The 20,358-nt window shown below is 35.3% G+C and overlaps 1 protein-coding gene across 1 annotated transcript in view; it reads right to left on the reverse strand.

Moving 5' to 3' along the window:
* USH2A (usherin) overlaps positions 1–20,358 on the reverse strand; it is a 393,053-nt gene that overhangs the window by 320,209 nt on the left and 52,486 nt on the right. The window contains exons 9-12 of the mRNA XM_065630575.1: positions 18,936–19,131; positions 17,972–18,102; positions 7,586–7,781; positions 3,662–4,303 (exon numbers count right to left, since the gene is read on the reverse strand). Of these exons, the coding sequence (XP_065486647.1) occupies positions 3,662–4,303; positions 7,586–7,781; positions 17,972–18,102; positions 18,936–19,131 (1,165 nt within the window). The remainder of the gene's footprint in view (positions 1–3,661; positions 4,304–7,585; positions 7,782–17,971; positions 18,103–18,935; positions 19,132–20,358) is intronic.

Genomic DNA, 20,358 nt, shown 5'->3' on the forward strand with positions numbered 1-20,358 from the left:
CATTCGCATCATAAAAAACCACGCTGTTGGCATTTTATTCCAGAGAGGCCCCGAATGGAGCCACCACAGAGACTCAATGGCTTGAAGTTATTAGCGAGGCAGCATGTATTATCTCATCCTGCAGTTGTCTGCGCAGCGCAGTGCCTATCCTGTGCATAAATAGAGAAGACCATTTCCCAGCAATGTCACTCTTGAGCACAATGAACGACTCCACTCAAAGAACGTAACAGGAAGATGGGAAACAAGTTTAAGCCTGGACTCCTCCAGAAGGTCAAAGCACTTCTTCGGGACCCAGTTTATAGGTGCAGTAAATGATAAGCACGCAGGCTAAAACAGATCCCTGCCCATCAGAAATTCTACATGAAACTAATGTCTAAGAAAAGACTACAGTGGGTAAATAAGCACATCTCTAGAAAATAAATTCATTTAAGCTGAGCAGCATTGATCATTACAGCATATATTGGTTTTGTCATAGCAGTGAAATTCATAATTATAAAGAATCTATACCTTAATGTTAAACAGCCCAGCTTTCCTAATGTCAGGCAGCCTAAACTGCTGTAGAGCAGTAAAGGATTTGGTATGACTTTTTTTTAATAATAATCTTTTAGAAATGCTGTAAAAGTGTAACTAAGTTTCTCAATACTACCATGACTATCCTTTTTCATAAGTAGCAAGTAATTTTTTTTTAAATAAAAGTGAGGGATAGGAAAATAGGAGAAAGTCCTTCCCTCAACTAATTTATAAGTAAATTAATATGATTAAATATAGACAAAAATAGAAGAGACACTGGATTACAAATTCATACTGTTTGTCATAACCATTATTATTATTTACTTCCACCACCTAGAATTTGGCAGGAAAGAGTAAGAAACAACTTAATGCAAGCTTAATTTACAGCAAGGTTAGAAGGGCTCATAAAAGTTGCTTTATGAAGGATCCACTGTTGTATAATAGAGCCAATTTCCAATTTTAAGGCAGCCACTGCAAATCTCTACAAGATCTATGTATATAACCAGTATTATGCTTATTCTTTTTCAGATTTTTTTCCAATTCAACCATAACCGATCACATTTGTCAATCAAACATACTCTTCAAAAGGAAGAATGAAAGTCATAGCAAAGTATTTGGCTTCCTTTTTTAATCATACTCTTACTATTTCTCCCACTGTATAGCTTATAGAGAAGGAACATCTGAACAATTCTTTAGCACTTTAATATGCTTACCAACTAGGGTGGTAAAGCTCATTTCTTAACCACAGTCTGTGCTTTGAAGTGCACAGTTAACAACACTGACAATATTGTCACAACACACTCCACATTTTTCTGTCCAAGAAGAGAGTGAGTACATACCCAAATCTCAGTATTGGTGCCCAGCCACACATCCTAGATGTTGGTTTACACCTTTCCATACTATGTACCACTCCATGAAAAGCTGTGGTCACCGAGTATAGAACTATTTGGGGGCTGGAAAGATCCATTTTCTACCACTGCAACCTAGGACATCTCAAAAGCAAGTTTATATACAAGGTAAAACTGCTCTTTCATTTGCTTTCATGTTAGGATCAAGTCTTCCTTTCTTTACGCACACTATTAGTTTAAAAATATTAAAATGTACGGAAACTTATCAAAAATATTACTTGCATGAGAACAAGCAAATGAGAAAAATGGTTTTTTTCAATCTCATTATAAAATAATTTCCTGAAGTTACATCCAGTTTGAATTTTTCTCCATTGGCAACTCTTCCTGCATTAAGATTTTGATAGCTTTTTGAAATGCCTCAAATTTTATCAAAACACACAGATGATGCGCTGCAATGGGGCTTTATTTTAAATACCACTAACTATAGCAGACTTATAATTACACAGAATAAAAAAAAGACACATGACCTGTGATCCACCAAGGAAACTCAGACCACAAACTTGAAATGTCCCAAGAGCCTAAGAAGTCCTCAGTATGTTTTCAGAGTTGCCAGTTTGAAGTCATTATTGCGTGCTTTTAATTAGGCTGTTTTGGCTACATATATACATGGAATACGTTTTCTTATCTTTGTCCCAAGGAAAAGCCAAAAGATATGTTTAGAGCACTTGAAACCAATTAAACTCTCTTGTTTCTCCAGCTTAACACCAGTATTACTAGCTGGTTATACCCACCCCTGTTTTATAGAAAACTCTCCTTTGGTACATATTAACAAAGATTATATAGATAAAGTTAGATATATTAAATGTCTAAATGAGCTCACACCAGGATCCACACTAAAATGTCAGTGAAATGACCATAGTACGCTGTGCTACACTCATAGCAATACACTGCTTTTACAGCGATAAGGACTTATACTTTCACCTGCAGAACAGAGCTCAGTGTTCAGCACATACATGTTTGCACTTATTACTTAGAAAATGTAAAAATAATTCTTACGGTGAGATATATTTTTTTAAATTCATTCTTTTTTAACAGGAACAATTGTGGAAGTATTCCTTCGAGTGCCATGTAAGCTTTTCTACAAAGCTGTCTGTTCATCCTATCAATTAAACCTTTTTAAACCATTTAGTTCTGCATAAACCCTGACCTTGCTTTTTCAAGGACAAGGGCGGTCAGTGATTCGGGAAGCCTTGACACCACTCCTCTGCCGATCTCTGATTAAGTGGCTGCTGCAGAGGGTTAGCAGGTCAAATAGCACTGGAGGAGGAACTAAGAAAAACAGAACGCTGCCTTATTTATTAGTATATGTACCTAAAATAATTTAAATGAAAGTATTTTTAAAAATACTTAATGGAGGTTAAGCAGCTTTTTTAACCTCTGTTCAAATTATTGAATGGCATATTAAAAACCAATGGAGCTATAATGTACCTTTTAATGTGACCTGCTACTTTAATAAATTGCCTATGTATTTAACTTGAACTAAATCTATCTGTTTAATATTATTACTAAGGGTAGGTTAATATTACCTATAGTTTCACTTTACTCATCTCCTTTTTAAAACAAAAACACCAAAATGTAACTACAGGGCTTCTCACTTATAATGAACATTTAAATTCTGTTTACAGTAATATGGTACAAAATCTTGAGCTGATACGTGGCGGCTGCAGCATTACCTGCTCTTAGGGCTGAACCGCAAGCAGTCCTTGTGCAAGCCAGCACATCCTCAACATAGCAAGGCAGGTGAATGCTTTTTCAGTGGCATGTCTGCTGGCCTCATCAAAGTTTAAGCAACCATCTCTGCACCTCCCACCATGCTCAGCTTTATGCATGAAGTGCCCTTCCTTAAGAGCTTGCACTCTGCCTTTCAAATCCACATTTTTCATTACGAGGATAGCTGCTTTTCAAACTATCCTAGTTTACCTTTTATTCAGTCAATGGGCCATGACCATTTGTATATTTTCTAAATACCTAGAAGAACTAGGCCTAACCTTATTTTGGACGTGTTGAAACTGTAGTAATAACAGAAATTATACAATCTCTGGCAATAGAATAAATATTTAATGGAGATCAGGATGTATATACTTCCTTCTCAATTTAGGAAGAAATGGAAAAACAATAACATAAATCAGGGACATGTCAGACATGAAGCTGTCTAAACACATATTAAAAACTGTAGGAACTATGATAATACCCAACAAAGCAAAACTTACTACATCGAATGGATTATCTTCCAATTTCCTTACCTGGTTTACACTCATTACACCTTCTCCCCTGACGCTGAGGCAAACAGACACACTGTCCAGAAATGTGGTCGCAAACTGTTCCTGCCAACGTGCCCAGAGCGTCGCAGTCACAACGCTGGCAGCCGCGGAGGTTGCTCATGCTGAGGTTGTACGTATGGAGCACGCACTGGCTGCACTGAAGGCCAGTGACACCAGCTTTGCAAGGGCACTGTCCCGTTGATTTGTCACAAAGCAGAGAGCCATTTACTGTACCTGCCTTATTGCAGTTACATGGAAGACAAACAAAGGAATGATTTTCCTGTACTTTGTGGTAGCCATCTAGGCACTCGTCACATTGTCTTCCCCCAATATTCGGTTTACATGCACATTGCCCTGTCTTCGCATTGCACACAGTTCCAGAAAATGACCCTGCAATGTTACATTCACAAGCCTTACAACCAGTTACATCCAGCCCATAAAAGTTGTCCATGCAGGTATTACAGTGAAGCCCTTTTACTCGTTCTTTACAATTGCACTGCCCGGAGAGAGGGTTGCAAAATTGGTTCACTGAGCCATGGCTGTTGCACCAACAGGGCTCACATCCATCTTCATTAGAATATCTTAGAGCTTTAAATCCAAAATTGCAACTATCACACCTAAGACCTGAAAAGAGAACAATTATTAATTAAAAAAAATGCTGAAAAGTTATTAGTTTCAATTTTAACAAACAAACAAACAAAAAATAATTACCCTAAGCCTGAAAAAAAAAAAAAGATAAATGAAAGGACTAATATTCTTCGCAGTATAATTAACAGGAATGACAGGGCTACACAAATCAATTGAATAACAGTGGCATCCCAAACATCTGTTTGCTTTTCCAATTTGTTTCAGAAGTGATGCATTTCTGCTGGCCACTCAATGCAATTTAAGATACTTCTGCAAGAGATTCTTCGTAACATTTCTAAGACAAACCAGAATTAATCTCTTTGTCTCCCAGAACAGCACCTGTTGCACAATCAATGCTTACGTGAACTCTTCACTCTATATTGTAGAAATGCAATATACAGTGCATTGCACTGGGCCCTCAATCTGTTCTCATAACTGAATTATACATTATATTAAAAACATTAAATATACTCTAGGACAACACAAGTTAGACTAATTACCATGAACGATTTACTTAACACTGTACTTCAGTTTTAACATTGATCACATTTATGTTAGTGTTTATTGTTAGCCCTTGCTGACAGCAGAAAATGTTTTCCATAATCCAAAATGAAATATTTTTATCTAAATGTATGATTTAGCTAACTCCTGCGGTACATTAAAATCTAAACTGCTTTCTTTATACTCCATCCTGCAGTTTTATTAGCTTTGTTTTCAAAGTCATTGCTTGCTTTATCCCTGCCCCAAGGGATGGAATTTGTATTTTAGTTTATAAAATGTACATTACAAGAAAGCAAACTAGATTATTATATGAAAAATGCAAAATCACAGTTACGTATTTTCCCTTGCAATGGGAAAATCCTTCACTATGAAGCCATCGCTTAATTGTTGCATACAGAAAAATACAGATACAGTGTTCTAGCAAAACATTGACACCATTTAAAAAAATACAAACCCGTGGAAAAATATATCTAGCAACTCACATGTAGAAAAATAAAACTAAAAATGATAGGAAATGCACTATATATATGGATAAAACCTCAAAAACTCCAACAGAAGGCAAGTTCCTTTAACAGTGATGAATGACTCACCTAAGGCATATCATTTAATTTCAATAAGGAAAATAAAAAAGGACCACTATTGCTGCAAATTTTAAAAATAACTGTATTGTTAACAAGAATTATGACTCATTTTGAACTATTAAAATTGGTCTACATGGATTCATATCATATCAGTTTTAAAAATATGCGCAGTGCTTATTTGAATATGCCATACATATTCCTGACAGGTAATCTATTCCTAACGATACTGAGGAAGGCCTACAGGGCATCACATTCAATGTTAACAAGTACGGGGGAGTTAGCACGCTTGGCATTTAATTCACATTCTTCTACCTTTTTATTCTAGATGAATGACCTACTTTAATAAAATTATTGGTGCTAATGTATTTTACTGGTGATAGAATCATTAGTAAGATTTAACAGTTGTGTTAACTCTAACAGTTCATGTTTCATAACACCGCAGTCCACAGTTGCATTTTTCTGTTATCATGTTTGTTTAAATAGATAAAATGGCAATAGACAGGTTGCTCTAAAAACCAATTTAGAAATCCGGAGAGGAAAGCTCTTTGTTAAAGTTTGCTGCACACGTTCCAATACACAGAAGCTTATTTACAATTGATTTGGAAAACAAAAAAGAGAATCCAGTCTGGAAAGAATTAGGTCTTTATCCTGCGGACAAACACTTGCATAACTACAGCCCCCCCCCACATAGTTACAGATAAATTTCAAGAAAGCATAGGTTTACACATGTTTTGTATTACTATTTCAATGGAAATAAAAGTAATTTTTTATTGTTTCCTTCAAAGGGAGAAAATATTTAAAATAACATAGACGATCAAAATACGTGAGAACCAGACTGTGCATTTCTTGTGTACCGAGCTCCCACTGTGTTAAGAAAGGTTTTCACAGATGCAAACATGAATGTAGGCAAATGATATATAATTAAGAACACTCTGAAGTCCTTTTTATCAAATCTAGAGAGTGGGTTTAAGATGCACAGAGGTTGTTTTTTACTCTTAACATCATTTTTATCATGTGGAAAACACAAGTACTTGGCATACCACAGGAAAGAGGACAGGAACTATTCAGACTTATGCCTGTTTAGAGTTATTTTCATTATTTGTTGGTATTTTGTATTTGCTTTTAGAAATTAGAAGAAACAAAGACCCACAATATTACAAATAAATCAATATTCACAAGTCAGTGAGCAATAAATTTACATATACTTGAACACTGTTAATACAACCCACAACCATGGTTAGCTAAAGAAAAAAATAAATTTCTAATTTTGTTAATAACAAAGCAGAAAAGGATCTCTCTTTTTTTTCTTTTTTTTGAGACATATGTATAGTCTGAGACATGTACAGTTACCATGCAAGGCTCACTTTATCAGGAAATTCTCCTTGCATAATATTCCCATACATCAACATTTCAAAGTGTATTATATATACTGTGTATTTTGGGCACTTGATAAATTTTGTCCTTATGTGGCTGTGGCTCCCCTCAAATATGCTGGAAGTAATAAATTGCTATAATCAAATCTAATTTCTGAAAAATACCTGTGGGAGTAACAAACAAAAAAGCACGTCTTGTAAAAAAAATGATAAATAACACAGAAGGTAGCAGTTTATTATAATCAGCTTGGCATTGAATTACAAAATTAAAATTATGTGGCCCTTGATAACTAACCCTAGCTATGTACATGATCTGTGGAATTATGTTGACTTATTTTGCATTTCATAGGAACAGTTCAAAGAAATATAATAGAAAAAAATGGACAGATTTATCACAAAGGACCCTGTAGCACAGAATATTTTGAGAAAAAAAATCCATTTATTTTGGTCTATTAAGAAAACTAGCATGGAAACGATTTGCTTAGAACTCATTAAGTATAAAACATTTTGAAAAAGTGTTAATTTCCTAAAAGAAACATCTATGCAGTAAGCAAATTACATTATTTCTGTGACTTATTAGTATGGAGCTATGTAAGCTAATGTAGCTATGCCATAAAGAAACTTCTAAAGGGTTGATTAAACTAAGCTTCAAGCTGTATTTTGATAGAATTATTAAATTAATAATTTTTCAACAGTTAATTTCATTCATTTTTATGATGTGCCTTCAGCAAAGTAGTTTACTATACTTTTCACTTAGAAATCAAGTGTGGTTTATTGCCAGAGATAACAAGAAAAATAGCTCCAAACTCTTGCATTGCACATACCAATAACATTTGCTTTGCACTTGCACTGGCCTGAATTTTGGTGACAGGTAATATCTCCATTGACTGTCCCAGAGGTATTACAGTTACAGGGACTGCAGCCATCAGGGTTTGACTGTTGCAGATTGTAGAATCCTTCCTGGCACTGATTGCATTGTCTGCCAGACACATGTCTCTTACAATTACACTGGCCTCCAATCTAGAAAGATACAAAATATTATGGAATGATGAACATATCTATTTTTAGATGATACACTCATTAGCAACACGAACGCGAGTCTAAGTTGGGGAGGAGAAAACTTTAAATGGAACAGAAAAAAATAAGCCTGTGTAACACACACTTTTTTAACTTGTTGAGAGACAGAAAAAAAGAAATATTAAACAGAGTATAACTATTCATTTTTTAAATAGAGTTTAAAAGCCCTGTTTTTTCAAAACAGAATGAAAAAAGAACTCAGTAAACAATGTGACAGTATTTACCATCTGGACGGAGAAAACTGCAAAGAATAATTATGAAATTGGCTTGTATAAATGGTGACTTCTATTAAAACAAACAGTAATTTTTTTGAATCACAGTTACTGCAAAGCACTATTATTTTCAAAGGTCAAGTTCTGCATTTTTTTGCTCAGACTATATGCTTATTTATTTTAGTGAAAATGTTAGTAAAATAAGAACAAAGCAAATTTGAAAGATTTTCTTTCTGATTATTCATCCAATATATTTTTTCTCTTTCTTTACAGAAGGACATGACCCAACAGCTCAGTATCTGAAAATCTCTCCCTCTTTTCTTGGTTCAGTTGGGATCCAAGCATTCCACTACAGTGGTGGGATATGAAGGTCCTTTCCTACTTTCTCAATGAGTAGCATTGCTATTTGGAAGGAGCTGAAGCATCTTTTGTTATGCTTGGGCCATGTTCTGGGAGTATTTGTCTTGCATTTTGTGCAAGATTACAGGGGTCCTGGGAAGCTCTCAATTTCAAACCTCTGAAAGCCAGGGGAAAAAAAATCTCTATATTCATCACTTTCTCATATGGTGGGAAAACTGACCACAGGGAAAGGGCAATGGCACAGGGATGGGAAAACAAATGGAAGATATTGAATCATAGAATCATTTTGATTGGAAGAGACCCTCAAGATCACCGAGTCCAACCATAACCTAACTAAACCACATCCCTAAGAACCTTGTCTACACATCTTTTCAATACCTCCAGCGATGGTGACTCCAGCACTTCCCTGTGCAGCCTGTTCCAATGCCTGACAACTCTTTCCATGAAGAAATTTTTCCTAATATCCAAACACCTCCTGGTGCAACTTCAGGTCATCTCTTCTTGTCCTATCACTTGTTACTTGTGAGAAGAGGCCAACCGCCTCCATGGTCCAACCTCCTTTCAGGTAGTTACAGACAGCGATCAGGTCTCCCCTCAGCCTCCTTTTCTCCAGGCTGAACAGCCCCAGGTCCCTCAGCCGCTCCTCATCAGACTTGTGCTCCAGACCCCTCACCAGCCTCGTCACCCTCCTCTGAACTCTCTCCAGCACCTCAATGTCTTTCTTGTAGTGAAGGGCCCAAAACTGAACACAGGATTCAAAGTGGGGCCTCACCAGTGCTGAGTACATCAGTCAATACACAACACAGAGGAAAACAGCGAGTCAGAGCAACACTGAGATGTAGGAGGAGTGAATTGGCAACAGGTTTAGAATTCATAATCAAGGAACAAAAACTAGCTTTTCTAACTCAGGTGTTCTGGGCAATGCAGCAACGGCAGCAAACAAATTCTGGTTTATAAGTAATTTTCTTTAGGTAAGTGTAGGTGCAACTATTTACAAATATGAAAAAGCAGTCATTCAAAACTAGTTATTCATCTACAACATCAACAGCTGTAGTTCAATTTCTCTTAACAGTTTTCTTTTTCTTTTTGTGCATCAGGTAAAGCAGAAAAAAAAGAAGAGTCCTGAGGCAAGTTCCACTTAAAATAAATGTTATTAGCGCACCCTTCCATCTACAATGAAGCTCTAAGCTTTATTAATACAAGATAAAATAGAGTATTTCAGCATCTAGCACTAAATTCTCAGTGCAGAAAACACTGAATGAAAAGTTATAGAGAAGCATGTATTCCTACCCCTTCTCCTCATAAAAGGATTATTTAGTCCAATAAAACCTCTTTACTACACTTCATGATAGAGACCATATACTGATGTATCAGCCATATTTTCAGGAAGATGAAGATATTAAAAAGGCAAGAAAACAAAATTCTATAAAAAAAAGGCAAGACAACAGCAACAAGAATTTTCAAGTTATTCCCTTTGAGACTGGATTTGATCTAGATATTTAGTGTATTATAAGAGACCCAGTCATGCATCACAGCCATTCATCAGAGAGCTCACATTCAGAAAGCAAGTCTGAGTTTAATCCTAAATGAAGAAAAATACCTATTTTAACACATAACTGTAAAAGAAACATTTTGTGTTAGTGATCATAGCATACTCAGATTACACAGTAGCAAGTGTTATATCGAGTTACCTCATCAACACTCAAACACATAACTCACACCCAAAAAGATTTTAAAGTTACTCCAATAGCTACCACATGAAGGAAAGCATTAGATACAAGAAGTTATCTTCAAAAAGTGGAAATCAGATCAAAATAAGGATGTCAAATAAGAGAGAATAACCACCACCAAGTTTTAAAACCAGGATAAGACAATACAAAAATCAGCTTTTAATGAGCAACATGCTTAGGGCACAAAGGATTTTTTTTTTTAATGTCAGAAACAAAGGAAGACTGCCCAAGAATCATTGAGGGCAAAAAATAATTAAGTGGTATGATTAGCAGATTTCAGATTGGACATCAGAACTTTTTCACTAAGAGGGAAGTACAGCATCAGAAACGGGTTGCCCTGAGGGGATGTGGAATCTGCATCCCCAGAGGTATCATGACTCATCCATTAAAAATAATGACTGGCTGGATGTAGAGCTGACAACAATCCTACTTTGAGCTGGAGCAGATGACCCACTAATGCTTCTGTGATTCTGTGTAGCATTCAGGAAAAGAAAGATAGAACCACAACACAGATTGCAAAGGAAGTATTAATATTTCACAGCCATTCACTATGAAAGAGGTGTTACCATTCCACATTACGAATAATTTTCAAGACTGGTTTCAAACCAAAATGTCAGATGAAAAAGGATTTTAGCAGAATCTTATCTGTCGGTAAGTGACTACATGTGAGCCAAGAGTTCTAGATGAACTGAAGTATAAAATTACTGAGTTATTAATTGCTTTAACTACCTCAGTAAAAGAGGAATATAATTATAAAAGTTACATCAGTCTCCTAAAAAGGCTGTAAGGAGCTTTTGAGCTCTACAGACTCGTGGCCTTTTTCTGTACAGAGTGAATTAATAGTAATGAAAACATGAGTTTGATATATTGGAAAATATTGGTACTTTTTTTTTTCCCCAAACAAAAATCATGCTTCATAATTCTACTGCAATTCTTTAAGCCAGCAACATCAGGAAATATCACATATACTGAACCAAACAAATGATCAAAAAGTCAAATTAATTTCTACATCAAGAACTACAAATCTAATGCGTGAGGAAAACCAATGTTGACTATAGTTAGACAGTGATGAGTCCAAAATTAGCTCCTGTGACTCAAGAAAGGAGCTGTTAAAGCTGCTCCATTCACCCTGAAAATCATTTGAAAGCTCTGAGGCAGTTAAAAAGGCAATAGGAATACTGGAATTATCAGGCAAAGAACTGAAAATTAGACAGAAAATGCCATTCTGTCATAAAAATCCATTGTGTATAAATGTTTTGCACAATTCGTATATCTGATTACCCTCTCTAAAAGAAAAGAGGTTGCAGAGGGAGTAGAATAAGCAAATATACCAATGAAAAGAGACTAAAAGAAAGACTTTTCAGTTTGTAAAAAGATGACTAAGATAAAGAGAATACATTTCTATAAAATTATGAATGGATTACAAAATTAGTATTCATTGTTTCTCACAATATAAGGAGGAAACACCCAGTAAATTATCAGAACGCAAACTTAAAAGAATGAAAAAGTACTTTTTTCTACACACTACGAATGTGTAGAAAAATACACTTTTTTGAAGTACATTTAAAAAATGAGTTAGATTAATTCCATATGTGGACACCAAACATGACAACTCAGATGAAACCCTGAGTTTAACTCAGGTAGTCCCAAAATCACAAATAACTACAATCTGGAAAAGTACGTCACAGAAGGATCATGCGTCTTAACACCAGTTTCTGGTAACTATCAGAGAGGATGCTGTGCTAGATAAAAATCTCATTTCATCCAGTGTGGCTGTTCTTATCATAAATACAAGGAAACCCAACTCTAATTGTGAGCACATAAAAGCCATTTTCTGATGCAAGAAGTTAAGTGTGTAGATTACTGAGTGCTAAGTAACTTCAGCATAATTTTAAGTGTCAAGGTATAACAATACAAGAAGCAGTAATTTCCATCCCATTCTGTTGTAGAAAATGTATGTCCCCAAACTTTCTTTTAATAGGGTAAAAAATTATGCCAGAAGAATAAATATAACTCTTCAGAATGAGGGAGAAATAACTGGTCAACTGAAGAATATAATTCACATTTTCTCTAGGAACCAACCAATGAAACCATTTGGAGATCTCCCTATATAAATTTCCTCCTACCTTGCTGTCACATAGAAAAGAGTTTTCCATTCGTAATCAATACAAGTGGCAATTGGTTTCCTGGTTCTAAAAAAAGAGTCAAAGTCTTTCATGGCACAGTTAGAGGAAGGTATAGGAAACTAAAGTTTTTGTTAGAGGGAAAGGTTTATCAGATTGCATCTTAATAGATCTGAAAATAGGTTTCTATGTACCAGATTAGAGGATCTGTATATAACCCACTGACATTCTTCCATAACACTGATTTCAAAGTCTGGGGGGCAGGGGGAAAGTGAAACAGAAAAAAGGCATTCTAAAGACAAGACAAAAATTAGACATCGAAATGGGTAGAACAAACCATTTCTATAACCACCTAAAAATCTAAGTGAAATATGAAGCAAAGTGGTTGTTGTTGTTGTTGTTGTTGTTATTATTATTTCTGTAAATCTCGCTTACTCTGGAAACAATGGTGTCACTGAGAATACCTGTAGCAATTAATATCTAAAGTTTGTTAACCAGGATTTCACCAGTTATGCACTGGAGATAATACTGAAACTTCCCCTTCTCCCCCCGATCCAAAAGCTATCTGCCATTTGAAGAAACAGTCTCTAATTGTGTTGGTTATAGAGGAGCAGAAAGCAATCTGCTCTACTGTTGCTTACGCCTGACAGGACTGGTTCTGACCCAAACAGTAGGCAGATAGAAACAACCTGTTTATTAACATGACCATCTTGGTACTAAATCACTTATGGAAAATATCTGTCTAGATTGTTCACTACAAAAATTAGTCTAGTTGAGTATTACTACCAAGTGGTGGTGTATCTTGGGACCTCATAATTACAATTGTTATTTGATACAGAAAATCACTGATGCTGAGTTGGCATATATCCCTTGTGTCATTTATAATTTACGTATGAAATACACATTAGTCCCATATCCTTGAATGTAAGCAGTTATAAAAAGTAAGCAAGCAATTTCTTCCTGCACAAATCACAGCTACAGCATCATTGCCCTTAATCAGGAAGCAAACTACTTGTGATTTCTGAGTTTCAGATATACCGAGCAGTTCACACTGCTTTAGACTGTAGCGATACCACTCGTTAATCAGGGGACACTTTAACTCATCACATCTAGAATCACAAATTCAAAGAGGAGTCCGTTCAGGAACCTTCTCAATGTCCAGTTACTAAACTGTATAAGGACTTAAGAAGAGATTTAAGTACTCAGGACAAAAGGTGACATATCCCAAAGAACTGTCTTAATTATTGCTTAGGGTACACCAAACTATTTACCCATACCACTTGTTTCAACACATATGTATAATATTCTAACTACATAAAATCTTGTTGACCATTTGTATTCATAAAATATAAAATTGAATTTGCTGAAAAAAAATAGCTGGCCTAAGCCCTTCTGAAAGTTAAAACCATCTTTTTCTCCTTGGATGTCCTTATAATTTCAAATAGCTATTCTTAGGTGTTTGTAATAGAAGAAACATACTGCCAGAAATGTAATCGGAAAGTCTCTCCAGTTCTGGAGAATAAATATGAGATGTGGCTTGATGTTACTAAATGAAAAATTAAAGCTGATACTTTCTAAGTTTCTTTTACTAATGTTAACTTATGGTTTTGAAGCCCAAAACAGATGACAAAAGAAAAAAAAAAAACGCACATACACATACACAAACAAACAAAAAACCCCACAAAACAAAAAAATAAACAAACAAACAAAAAACCAATACAAACAAACAAACAAAAAAAACCCACCAACCCACCTTTTGTGATTGGCTGAGTCACTACTAATGGCAATTATTTAGTCTCTACCAGAACAGAAACACCTTCCCTTGACCAGTTGGCAATGCCCTAAAACTCACATTTTAAGATCCATGGGTATTCTTAGTTCCTGCATGAAATTCTTTCTGCTCATCTTGCCACTGGTACCAACCAATTGCAAAGCCAGCAATCTCGATGTTCTGTCTTTTTTATATAAAAGCTAATCACACACTTCCCTCTACCTTCTTACTTGACACAAATCTGGCAAGGACCACAGCATCCAGTTGACTGAAATCTCAAGAAGTGGGAGGGGGGAGCAGGAGGGTTGAGGACTTTTCTTCCGTTTTGGAAATGAGAAGTGTAAGGTGTGTTGGCTCACACACACAGGTCAGACCATTGTCTGACCACCAAATACCTGAGAGTACTCTAAGTATGCCAGCTTTGGGAACTGACAATTGAATAAGCAGCAAAAATGAAGTTCCTTTTCACTCGCCTGCTATCTTTTCTTGTCATCACATATGATTTTCAAAAATCAGTAGCTTTCTACTACGTCTGTTCAAAATGCAAAATGAGGTGTTTACCATCTGCCCAGGACACTCCAAAGGGTGGGATATATCTGTTGACTGAAATGCCCTTAATTAGCTCCTTTACCTATGTTCTTTCCCTTGTAACACACATTCTTGTTACTTATTTATTGTCAATCACAATAAATGGGTTGAAAACTGTGTAGATGGAAAAAATGAGAGCAGAGCAATGCTCATTCTAATTTTATATCAAAGAATTTATCATCTCAGAAACAAAATTATCAGAAATAAATAAAGATGCTACTTTGGTTTAAAATACACAGCTATTAGCTAGCTTTTACATTCTGCATAAAAAAAATAAATCAAACATTCAAAATTCTGAGGGAAAAAAATGAAGAAACTCAAAAAGAGCAATATTCTGGAAGTGTACAGAAAGGTGAATTCTGAAGCCTGTTCAAAATCTTACTTGGTAGCCCTGGAATCTATGTTTTCATTTGACTCCTCAAAGAAAACAGTAACTAACATTTTGTCCATCTTCATGCTTTAGAAAGAGTTTCCTTGCAACACAAGACAACACAGCTGCCACCTTGACAGCAGGCAATTAAGTCTTTGCAACTCAGAGCAATATCCTCTGCAGTAAAGTACAGCTTCTTTGCACCAATAAGTATATGATACATATTTATTTGCACATTAATAGCAAATTTTCAAAAATCAGTGAAAACTCAATAAAGATAGATGCCTAAATGCACTGAGATCAGAATGGTACTTCCAAAGACTAGGTAAAAACACTAGCAGCACTTTCAGCTTCACTTAGAAACAAATGCCCTGGGAAAGAGTGCTTTTTTTCATGCTATTATATATGGCATAGTATAATAGAATCATGAAAGGATACAAACTGCTGTGCCTGATTGAATACGTAAGCATCTGTAGAGCAGTCTGGGTAAAAAGCAGCACAGGAAAATGAGTCAAGGATTGTGGTATACGGGCCAAAAGAAATTAATCTCCAGTTCTCTATACAGAGCAAGAATGATCACATCAGCAGTGTTCTGGCAGAATTTTCTGGTGTGTGAATGGTTAGGGAGAAGGGAAGAGGCAGCCAATTCTTCTTCTACTCTCATAAAATTCAGGCACCTCAAATAATTCATCTGGATTTTCTGATTGTTTGAAATATTTTGTGACAAATGTTCACAAAGAGGATGTGATCAATGCGTACCTTTTCTACACTGATGAGATGTCAATAAGCTGCACGGAAGTGGACAAATTTTATCGGGCTATAGCAATTCTCTCTCATGTACCCACCAGTCTCAGAGGAATACCTCTCCCTGCAAAAATGTCTAACTGCTCATGGATGTGCCACTACATCACTCTTCCAAAACTCCACTCATTACTATAAGCCATAAAGTTATAATTTTGAAGTTTTAAATATGTCAGTTTGCACTTTAAAATACAAATGAAGTTACACATTGATCTGCATGTGGATATGATCTACAGATGTATGAGAACTGAGCAACACTACACACCTACATGTATTTCTCACCAAGGGTAGGGTGAAATAGGTAAACAGAACAAGCACAAAGTTTTCATACTCAGTCCCAAGAACTGAGATGGGAGTAACCATTCTACAGTAAGCTCTTCCATCCATCCTGTAAACTATCTACATTAATAATACTTCATTTGATGAGTAAATATTCTTTAAGTGTGATTGAATAAATTAGTTTTAGAACTCTGTACCATCATGGAACTTAGTGACACAATTGGCACTTTGCAAAAAGAATAAAATATTGATGAACTGCAGAAAATGGTAAAATAAAAGTGTATTCTGGCCCATTTTTGGCATATTTCCTTAAAAATTATCATAGTGATGGGACAATTAATTTTCATGAGTAGGATCCTTATTCCTTACAATTCCATCTTCCACAGGTCAAATTTGGAAACACTTCCTTCAATGATGCCTTCCTATTTCAAGTAATTCATTTCAGCCCTTAGTCCCCAGCCTTATTAATCTGTTCTTTAATGCCGCTTAATCATTTCTCCCTGCTCTGCTTCTACTGCAGCGGTCAACTGATGCTATATTGAGCAATACAGTCGCCCCCATTTTTCCCATTTTACCTCCCTGTTCATACTTTCATAATCAAGCTTCACCAACATTCCTGTACATTTTACTATGAAATCAGTGATTTCTATAAACTACTTTTCCTTTCATGATTAATAACAGCTGCAGTTGGTTTAGGTTAACATTTCACCAGAAACCATAGACATGCAAATCAGCATCTGCTTTCATTTTTTCTATAGCTTAAAAAAATAATCCTAAAATGATATCTGTGTTTTTGAAGGTATCAAAGTTAGCAAAAGGTAGCAAAAAGTATCAGCTTCACAAGACAGAAAATTAGAAATTAATTTTTATTTGTACTACAGGGGATTATTTTAAAAAACTCATGGATCGAAATTTGTGTATCACTCAGTATGTGCACTGACATGAGTCCTGTGAAGGTGCAGAGTCAAACTGAGCATGTATTTGTACCACTACAGTACCAAGGATGAAAATACAACATGAACTGCAAGAGCTTACTGTTAAATAAAATGCACTAACGAGAGACATCATATGAAAAATGCTAGAGATGGCTTTATGTAAAAAAGTTTGGAAAAAGAAGAGACAGGAAATGTGGCAACAAGCTGAAGAAGTTCCATCTCAGTTTCCTGAAGGACAAGTTTTACCTTTAAAATCTTTTTAAAATACATTTCAGACAAAGAAGCTATTTTTCCCTATTCCTAACAAAATTTGGATTTTGGTAATAGACAGGACACATGTGAACAGAACGTGATCCACAGTATATCTTTAACATATGTTCAAAACTTTTCCTGCACTTTTTAATGTACATTTTGAAAGTTAAAGATTTATTAATGGACTATATATCTTGCATGTCAATGAGTTGCATAAGCTTAAAAAGCACAGCTGATGGTGTTACCATTTCAGCATCACTTTGTGGGTTACTTTTTTTTTAACGGACTTTATGAATTAAAAGGGAAACAAGGAAAACTACCTTAATTTTAGTACAATTTTAGGCTCAGCTTATTGCCTGAATTTTCAAAATCTGCTAGTGATTTTAAGACAGTATCCAGAACTTCAAAACCACTCAAAACCTGGTACTCAGGTACCTGTTAGTATCCCCAAACCACTAATCACTTCCAAAAACTCATGCAGCATCTTTTATGTTTGTTGCTGGTCTAGACGAAAAACTCTTCAATGGTATGTCTCAAATTGCTTTCTGCTTTTTCTCCGCTTTCAGTCTCCAACGTAAGTCAATTATTTTGAAAAGGCTGAACTCAAGCATTTTTATAAAGTAGTCACCATCTAAATACACTTTGTAAAATCTTACTGGTGTCTACCCAGCTCATTAATGTTTTGACATTTTTCCATGTTAACGCTACTTACATTATCACATAGGAGGCTCTTATTTTTGGTGCCTGTTGCGTAACAGTCACAAGGTTTGCAAACGTCGATGGCTGAAAGATCTGCACCAGCTTGTCTGTAATGGAAATCCTTGCACAGCTCACAGTTCTTTCCTGCATGAAAGAAAGGTTATGCATTATGGCTTCCAATTCATTAAAATTAGCTGTATAATTCAAAATTAAAGACTCTATTCCTTTGAGGGAATTCTATAATTTTCAGGACGTCCATTTTAATGCACCTTTCATCTCTACCTGCCAATTTAGTGATCCAGAGCATATGAAACAATGAACCTGTTACAAACTATGTTTTACTCCATTAAACTTCCATCTGTTATATAATACCACACTTATATAAAAGCTGTGCCATGCAAATGCCTATACATTTTTTGGAAAAATTATCGTTGAACCTGAAATTTTTCTTTTTTTCCCTTTACTAGACAAAGCCAAGAAAATTGAAATAGAAAAGAACTGTTAAAAAAAAAGGTATTCAAATATGCTACTTACACAGAATAGAAACCTTTGCTCAATAAGCAAGAAACTGACATTAGAGCAAAATTTGACAACATTTTTAACATGTTATCTGTTAAACATGGAAAGATTTTTTTTTTTTCAGTTGGAAAGATTTTTTTTTTTTTTCAGTTGGAAAGATTTGATATACTGGATTTAAATGGTCTAGGACACGTAATGGAAACAGCTTTGAAACTATACATTCTAATTATCTGTTGGAATGTATTTTGCACAAGATTGGATCAAATTTTAGCAGTATTTTCCTACAGCTTGCATATTGACACAATTGTAATTACTGCACTATCTGGATAGTTTAAAAATACAGATACATGAGAATTTATTGGAATGTCAGACGTTAAGCATCACTAATTTCATCTGATACAAGACTTAGCCAAAATCAACTGCAAAACAAACAGTCCATTCTCTTCCGTAGGACTTACCGGCCGTGTTGTGTTGACAGTTATCACACACTCCACCGCTGCCTCTGTAGTGTTCCTGAGGAAAAGGGTCTATTGCTAAGTCGTAGTGGCAGCTTACTGCATGGCTGTAACACTGACATGGTTTGCAGTTATAGGCATGAGCTTGGTCACCTGGACGAAAAGGCTTGTCATTGTATAATGGCAAACAGCGATCACACTGAAATAAAGAAAAACAAAATAGAAGGAAAATACTACTTCTTTACCTTACGGGAACACTTTTATACTCTCTGTATTCATGGTCTGGTCTATGTGCTTTCCTCCATTTCAATATTACAAATATTGGGTTTTGACAAGCAGTGAGGAAGCATATAGAGAAATAACAAAATCATTTTTAAAAATCTTTTTAAGTTACTTTAACAACAGATTAAAAACAAGGAAGGTGGGCAGAAGAATAAAATTTTAAGTATCTAGATACTCAACACAGGCTAAATTCCTGAGATTAAGATTTAGTTGAACCTCTAAAGATGCAAAATGGTGCCTACTGTGCTTGAGGCACAGAAGACATATTCACCTAATGCATCCATTTGGATGCATTTTAAACAATGTCTGTTAGTGTAGTCTGTAGTATTGCAGTAGCTAGTTTGTACAGTTAGCATTTGACCTTGTGAATGAAACAAAAGGCCCCCTATGGCCAGATATGTGATGCTGGACAGAGTATCTGAAATATCAACACTTCTTAATGTGCATTTATGTCACTAAATTTTCAGGAAAGAAATTTTAAACAAAACCCACAAATCTCTACACATATTCAACTCTGTCAAGTTGTATTTTAAATATTACACCAACGCAATAATTGGATAACAGGTACATTGTTTAAATAAACACCTAAACAAACGATCTTGTTTTCTTCAAGTCTTTTCAAATTTAGTAGATACAACGACTAATGATATTCAAGTACTTAATTAGTTTAAATCCAAACCAGTAAAAATATTTTTAAGTAGTCCAGGAGCACCTCCGAAGCTCCTTTTTTATTTGGATGAACTCACAATATTACTGACTAAGCAGAGCTTTGTAAAGAATGTGAAGTTGGAATAACCTCCAGTTCATAATAGACTCTACAGAACTTCAAGGAGAAAATTTATTGTGTCTACTGGTTCATCAAGAACTAAAACCTAATTGGATTTCTTACAAGTTAATGAATGGATAGCATTTTGGACAGTTACATTCTCTTTATGGTGAACAATTCAACTAGTTTTTATGAAATTGGCTCAAAGAATTGTACATGTTGACACTGGATAGATGTTTGTTTAGAATAATTTATTTTAATTTAATTGGCATTACTAGAAGTCCATTCCTAAAATACAGGTCCCTTGCTGGATCTAAGAAACAAAGTATACTGCAATCATAATTTCTATCTTTCAGAAGGAATTTTAAAGCTTCAGAA

Source organism: Caloenas nicobarica, chromosome 3 (assembly GCF_036013445.1).
Source record: "Caloenas nicobarica isolate bCalNic1 chromosome 3, bCalNic1.hap1, whole genome shotgun sequence".
NCBI classification, from domain to species: Eukaryota; Metazoa; Chordata; class Aves; order Columbiformes; family Columbidae; genus Caloenas; species Caloenas nicobarica.